This window comes from Gavialis gangeticus, unplaced genomic scaffold, assembly GCF_001723915.1.
Source record: "Gavialis gangeticus isolate Ggan-Ray unplaced genomic scaffold, GavGan_comp1, whole genome shotgun sequence".
In the NCBI taxonomy this organism is placed as follows: Eukaryota; Metazoa; Chordata; order Crocodylia; family Gavialidae; genus Gavialis; species Gavialis gangeticus.
Window position 1 is genome coordinate 67,936,719 of NW_017729030.1, and position 7,760 is coordinate 67,944,478.

The 7,760-nt window shown below is 41.8% G+C and overlaps 1 protein-coding gene across 1 annotated transcript in view; it reads left to right on the forward strand.

Moving 5' to 3' along the window:
• Positions 1-7,760, forward strand: part of SCARB2 (scavenger receptor class B member 2) — a 94,019-nt gene that overhangs the window by 77,907 nt on the left and 8,352 nt on the right. The window contains exons 9-12 of the mRNA XM_019521856.1: positions 1,516-1,634; positions 2,680-2,753; positions 5,192-5,243; positions 7,471-7,629. Of these exons, the coding sequence (XP_019377401.1) occupies positions 1,516-1,634; positions 2,680-2,753; positions 5,192-5,243; positions 7,471-7,629 (404 nt within the window). The remainder of the gene's footprint in view (positions 1-1,515; positions 1,635-2,679; positions 2,754-5,191; positions 5,244-7,470; positions 7,630-7,760) is intronic.

A 7,760-nucleotide genomic window follows, 5' to 3' on the forward strand; every position in this document is an offset into this window, starting at 1 on the left:
GAAGAAAAATCATTTAAAAAGTAATCCCCCCCCAAATATTGTCTGCTTCAGCTGTAGCTTAAATCATATGAAGCAGAAGAATGGAGTAGGAGCCACCTGGTAAGGGGAAGAGCTGTTACAGCTAGTGCTAATCTGTGCATTTTCTCATCCTAATGGGTGAAGTACTGTATGCAAAGCTCCACTAGAGGTCTGGCATATAAGCTTTTGTGCTGGCTGATTGCACCTGGGGGGAGCTTTACCCACTGTGGAAAATAAGGTATTAGAGTGTCAGAGATTGGAAATGGGCTTTTCCTGTCACAGCAGACTTCATGAAGGGAAGATTCTTTCTGTGTTCTGGAGCAGCTTGGGTCAAATGAAAGAGTCTCCTATGGACTCATGTTCTTATGTTAAATGTCACTTGCCCACTCACCATAAACTTGGTTTTGTTCTGTCTTCAGTGCTTTCCACCTCTACTGTGAAGGTCAGCTCTGGCGGCATGGAAATTGTAGGGGAAACACTATGTATGCAGCCCATGAAGGCAGTTTTCCTTAAGTGCTTCCAGGGGTAACTGTTCTTCTGGTGTGGTTTAATACCTGCTGAGGTGTTGGGGCTTAAAGCCCACTTTATGGAAATGGGAGGTTCCTCCCTAGCTTGCTCCTGTGGCCATATGGCTGAGGGCAGGTGAAACTTGGGGGCATCCAAACCGCAAGCCTCCAGGCTTGGGGCTGCATGTAGGATACCTGCCAAAAGACTTTGGAAATATCTGAAGCCCCTGGCGGGGGTGGAGGATGTTTACCAGTTGCTTATGTTTCTGGACTGACTCATGGATTTGGACTTGATTTGGCTTGGAACATGGAAAATTTCTTTTAAAAAAAGAACTTAAACTTGGCAGAGTGTTTGGAGGTGTGTATATTTAATAAAAAACAAAACAAAACAAAACAAAAAAAACTTAACTTCAGTCTTTACTGGCAATAATCAGTGTGAGTTATTTTAAATGACTTCATTGGGGCTTGTCCTGGGCTTGCAGTTCCATGGGTTCTTAAGTGCTTTGCTGTATTGCTTTAATCAGATCTCAAGTGGACCAACATTACAGAAACAGCATGTTCACACAACATGGCTGATACAAAAGCCCTCATGCCCAATTCATATAAATTGCTACAGATCCTGTGGCTTCTGTAGAACTAAGTTTAAGGGCTTTGCAGGATCAAGACCTACCAGAGAGAAGATGGGAGAAACCCAACCACAAGTAACATGTTACTGGAAAGTGCTTGAATACGACAGACTAGAACAGCATTTGGGAAAGAATTAAATGTAGATGAACCATAAAAAAGAGTTCCATAAGTATTCTCTTTTCTTAATGAATTTATCTCTGGACAGTTGGTATGTACATTAGTGATGCTGTTGCTTACACTGTCCTATTGGAACTTGTTTTGTGGTGTGTTTAGGGAAGTACAGCAACTTTTTCTTTGTTCTGTGACACTGATTTGGATGCTGGGGATCCAATAAAAATGTGACTCTTTGTTTTTGACATTTCAGGTGCCCCCATATTTATATCATCCCCACATTTTTACCAAGCAGACAAAAAGTATATTAACAGCATACAGGGCATGAATCCAAAAAAGGAAGATCATGAGATATTCCTAGATCTCAATCCAGTAAGTATATGTCATACTTAGCTAGGTAATAAGAATCATGTCACTTTCCCTTTATGTCCCAGTAATTTAAAGTAATGCTGGTAGCTTGGCAATGATGAGAGAAACAGGTTAATACCTTTCTCTGGAGCCCACAATGTTGATTCTCCCACTCCCCCTGCCTCTACAGACTCCCAGTTGTTGTTTCGCCATTTCCATCGTAGTGAAAAAGTAAGTAAATTGAGGGACCTCAGAAATCAGAGGTTTCCATGTTTAGATGGCTCAGAAATCCAAAGGCAGGGAGGACAATGTTCACAAAATGCCTTCCTGGTAGCCAAGGCATCCACTAGGAAATGTACATAAACGTAGTCTGACACCCCCAGTTTGCTCTTAGTAATTAGGAGCATTGGAAAATATTCCCATTTTACTTCAATTGTGGTGCCTCTTGGACCATGGGGGGAGAAACAAGGAATCTGCCAAAGAAAACAATACAACATTTCTGAATTTAAATTTCTGGAGCACATGTTGCATTTGTCCCTGGGTAAGATGTGCCTATGTTTGTCTGAGAACAAAAATATTCTGGAATTGGCATGCGCACACATCATCCTTCTAAGCAGGGTTTAATGAGTGGTTGAATGCACTACTGTTTTTCTGCTGTTGATTCAGTGATGCAATCCTGGGATAATTGTATAGATTGACTTGGCAATATTCCAGGATAAATTGTTATTACCTGTTACCTGGTGGGTTTTTTTTGTTTTTTTTTGTTTTTGTTTTTTTTCAGGATTTATCCCAGGACTATGAACCCAGGTCCACTGTATGCTTGCACTTTGTCCTGAGATAAAATAGTTTATCCTAGGATAAATGCAGTGTCTTGCAATCTTAGACTATTGAGTCCCTAGGGCATGGACTTATGAACTCTGTCATAACTGGTAGAGATGGTGACACCATTTTTCTCATCCTACAAACTAGTCCATATCACCAGGAAAATTGAGTTGCCGTCATACTTTAAAAACATTTTTTATTACACCATAACCTTTTATTAAACTAGAAGTTTACCTTTATTTCACAGTTGACAGGGGTGCTTCTCCAAGCAGCCAAGCGAATCCAGATCAACATCTACATCAAAAAAATGCCTGAATTTTTGTAAGTATTTACCTTTTGTGGCTAGGAGTTTCTGGGTGGCTTAACCTGGCTCCCTAATTTAAATAGCATTTTTTTTATACTGCTTTTTGAGGAAATAGAACTGATAGATGTACTTAAGTCTAGGTGAATCTGAACTGGAAGATGAGGGGATAACTCCTTTTACATTTGTCCTGGGGATGTAGTTATTTCCGTAAAACAGAGAAGACTCTGGTACACTTTAGCACCATATATCTCAACCAGTGAAGGCCTAACATTGAAACACGAGTGGGTGCCAGGGACCCCAAAAAATAGCACAAAATAATTTAATTTTTTTTAAAGGAACTTAAAATGTGGGGAGATTCATTCCTCTACCATAAATCACTTTTAATGTTACTTTCGTTATTTGATTCTCTATTTTTTGATGCAAGTAATCATCAGTAAAGTGATATAAGACCCAAATGTATAGAACATCAGAAAAAAATTTGGGACTGAAGTTTGGGGTTGCCCTTTTAGAAGAGGGAGATATGAGAGAAATGCTTTCTAAAAGCAATGATATTTTTCATGTAAGTTTTCAGTGAATTGTGTAAATCATGAGAATCTCTATGAAAGCTCCTTTTTTGGTATGTTTGTAGACGCACAGAACACTAGCCTGATGCTGCTCTCATACTATATTATCTTTGTTACACTCCCTTGGCTTCAAGGGAGTTACTCATGCTTTACACAGACACCATGTCTACATGAGACGTTAACTGTGTAGTCACTACTGCTCAGTAATCCAAATTACTGTGCAGTAGCACCAACAAATGGCTTTTTCGGGGCAGTGCAGTAGCCCCAAGGCTACTGGTGCTTCATGGGTTCTGCCACACGACACTACTGCACAGTAGTCTCGGGTTACTGTGCAGTCAGTGTCTCATATAGACATGGCCAGTAAGATCAGAATCTGGCCAAATATATCAAATACAGGATATACACAGGGAACAACTGTGTGACCTCTAGCAAGACCTAAATTAAGGATACATTTGGACATCATCAGTACACACCTGTCATACTGCTTAGCAGTCCTTCAAAAAAGTGTTAAACTGTAGTTGTCAAAAGGAGTTAGAATTCTGAGTTTTGCCATACAGAGTGTGGAGACCCAGCAAGGATATGTTTTAGGGGGTGGGTCAAAATACTGTAAAAAAAATATTTTTTTCTTAATATTTAGTGTCACACAGAAAGATAATAGGAAGAACTGGGCCCAGTTAGGGCTACTTTTTTCCTGCTCCAGAGTTTGGGTTTATTTGACTATGAGAGTACAGTGGTCAGTATGCTGAGAGGAGGAAAGCTTTCCCTGCTCCAGGTTTGAGGAGTGATCCAACCCTAACATTAGGAGCAAGAATCACCCAAATTAAGTCTCTGATCTCATTTATAATCTCAGATACTATTCATCCACAAGCAAAGTGTCCATTTTATTCTTCACTTGTAGGGTAGGTTCTGATTTAGTTTTCTGAGATTTGCCTCTAGTTAGAGGACATGACAGGTATTCCAGCTGAGTTGTCCAGCAGCTTGTTTTACCTGATGCCATGTCCTTGGACTTGTTGACTCCAAAGTAGGCTATGCTGTACTGGTGGCCTGCTTCCTAAGCTTGCTTTCAAACTGATATGTATTAGCAAAGAAGTTAGGAGAGACTGACTGATCCACAGCAACTTGACAATCCAGCTTCCTGTGGTTATGTGAGTGATAAGAGACTTATTATCATAGAGGTGTGCATGTACCCATAGATAACCAAGATTTCTGCTGCCACTTTCACCAGACCCAGATGATGGGGCTGTGTGGATGTAGGAATGATAGCAGAAGTTAGCTGGGAGTTTAACTGAAAATAGTGAGACTTCCTGCAAAAGACTTCACAGTTCCCACATGATCCTCAATGTTTGAGGCTTTTCACACAACATATATAAGGAAAGATGTCTCATATGCCCTAATCTTTTTGTGACACTGCAGCCAAAGACAGTATTTCCTTATCTGCCTTTCTCGTCTCTAGTAGCATGAGATGTCACATCAGAACACCTTAAAATTCCAGCCATACCGGTACTATTAACACTAAACTGAGCAGTTTATATAGTTATATACTGTCATCTTGACTGTATTTTCAGCCTTCGGCAAAATCCCCCAAAATTTTCTGGGACGATTTTCTGGGCTAGTTTTACAACTGGGCTGGGATAGTTTGAAAGGAATGATCCTGCTTTTGAGTAGGGGGTTGAACTAGATGACCTCCAACCCTAATTTTCTATGGTTCTATGATTTATTTCCCTAACTTGGAAGAGGAGGATAAAAACTAAAGAAAAGTAAGATGGGTTTAGAGCTTTCACCTGGGAAATTTTCCTTCTTGCTTGCTATGTTCTAATCTGTCTGGGAAAAGCAGGAATCATTGTAAAAACTCAGTGCTTTACTGTTGTTTGTTTTGTTTTTTTTTTATACAGTGACACAGGCAGGATCAGAACGCTGATTTTCCCTGTGATGTATATAAATGAGGTAAATATTTTAAATGATTTCATTGTAGTACTGCATGTCTAGTAAGAGGATAACAACTTTGGGCTTATCTGGGTTACTGGACTGCTGCTGCTGTTATAACTGAACCAGCAATGAGGTGACAGCAGAACCCCTTTAAGATGTGACTGATGCTTTCAGAGGGTCTTTTTTGCTGGCTTTGCTATGTGACCTCTTCAAATGACAGAAGTTAAGCCACTGAAGCAGCCTTCTTTTAACTATATCCATAATAGTGGTTTTGCTGTCAGAGCTATGTTGTCTTAGCTTTTCATACCTTAGCTGACAAAGGGTGTGTCAGCAAAACTTTGTGCTATGGACTGAACCATAAAAGCCACATATAGAAAGCTGTGTGATATTTTTCAAGAGACTGTGGTATTAATCTTGGTATCATTCACATGGTAGCAGCTGTGTTCTGACCAGTCTCAGTGCCCCTTATAGTTTCATAGTTTTATAGATTCTTTTGAATGCAGTTTTCTTTATTTCCGAAGCCAGCGATTCTCAACTGGGGTTACTGTGGCACCCTGGCATGCCACAAGACACTTTTAAGGGTGCTGTGGCACCAGGCCTCTTTGCAAGGAGGTAAGCACTCACTCCTTCACTTGTATGGCACTCTGTGTTGCCCCAGTATTCTGTGGAAGAGCTCCCCAAGCTGCTCCTCTGGGAGGTCTCACTCCTGCTTCCCATCTGTTGGCAGGCCGTGTGCCGACTGCCTTTGCACTCCAAGCAGCAAGCTTTGCTGCAGTTGGGCAGATGGACATGGGGCTATGGGACTACACTTTTCAGCCTGGCTTATTTACCCACTCCTCCCATGTTCCTGCAGCAGCAGGAGGGGCTGTGAGGACAGGTGTCTCTGGTCCTTGGCATGCAAGTTCCCACAGGAGCAGCTGCAGCAACAGGACTTGCATCATCCTGTTGGGTACAGGCCAGGGGCAGGGACGAGGGAGGTGACAGAAATAGTGGGGCATGGCAGAGTCCTGTCTTTGCTGTCCTCGCTTGGCACCAGCCTCTGTGCCTTCAGCAGCCACTGGCATTCCCTTCTCCTGCAAGGACAGCTGCCTCCTTCAGGAATCTAATGACTCGGTCCTAAGTTTCTCAGTCTGCCCTGTTGAGCAGCCCCTGCCCTCTGCTGCCTGCCCTGCTACCCTATGAGATCCTTTTAAGGGTATGGCATGGTGTAAGAAGGAAGCACTGTAAGACATAAATTAGTCTTTATATGGGGTGCCACTAAATTCAGAAAAGTCAAAACGTTTGGGAACCACTGTCTTAAATTGTGGTGTGGTGTGTCATGAGCTCTTAAAAAGCTGCCACATTCTACCACAGGGAGGAAAGCCTCCAGAAGAAAATGCAAGACTTGTCTTCCCCACAGTAACTGTAGCAATATATTATTATCGCCTATGTCTCCTGTCAGCCTGAAGGATGGAAAGGTCCGTATTGATTGGGCTTTTTGAAGGACCTCTGTAATCCTGCAAGGCACTTCTTCACTGTGGTGGTGACTATACCATAGCTAGTATGTCTGTTCTGGTTGATGAGAATCCTGTAATCTTATCCTCAAAATACCTCTGAGGGAGCCATTATGAGGCCTAGCTCATCAGCTGAAAGGCACTTCCAGAGTACAGAGGTATTGCACTAGTGGAATCACTGACCCAACAACTTGGTGGGAGCTGATAGTGTTTGTGAATTTAAGACTGAATGAATCAGTACTGGTGGATTATTATTAGATATTCCAAATCTGGGGTAACATCAGAAAGTGTCTGATAGGCTTTTGGTTCTTGGGTGGGAGAAGTGAGAAATTTGTTCTGTCCTGAAGGAAGTTATTTTTGCCTAAACTTTCCAGAGGGGACTAGTGATTTTCAGTGTTTCGCCTTTTGAGGAGTCTGGTTTCCAGAAATTTCTACCTACCTTAATCAGTTTAAGAAAGCAGCCATATGATATGGTTGCCTGGCATAGCAGGAGGGCCCTTCCAGCCCTGGGATCTTAAGTTGGGCATCAATAAAATATTTGTCACTGTTGGATATGCAGGCCAGAATCCCTCCTGTTGCTAAATGAGAGAGAGGCATTTTAACGAGAGAAAATTTATTAAATAGTAGGCTAGGCAGAGCAGATCTTGCTGTCTTCCTACTCGGCTTATGTTAAGCAACATGGTATGGCATAAAGGATGTTCTAAACGTGTTATTTCTTTCTTTCTCTCTCTCTCAACCTCCTTGTACTCCAGAGTGTTTTGATTGATGAAGCATCTGCCAGTAAGCTGAAATACGCTCTGTTTGAAGCCACTCTATTAAAGAACATCCCTTTTGTAATCATGGCACTTGGTATTATTTTTGGGATCATTTTCATTGTGCTTGCGTGCCGGTCCCGTGGAACAAAGGATGAGGTTAGTAGTAGCTGAATTTCACTCCTCTTTTTTTCCTGTCTTTCTGTCTTTTTATAGACTGTTGTTGTTCTCCTGCCCTGGTGGGGGGTCGGGCTAGAAGATCTACTAGGTCCCTTCTGACCCTAAATCTA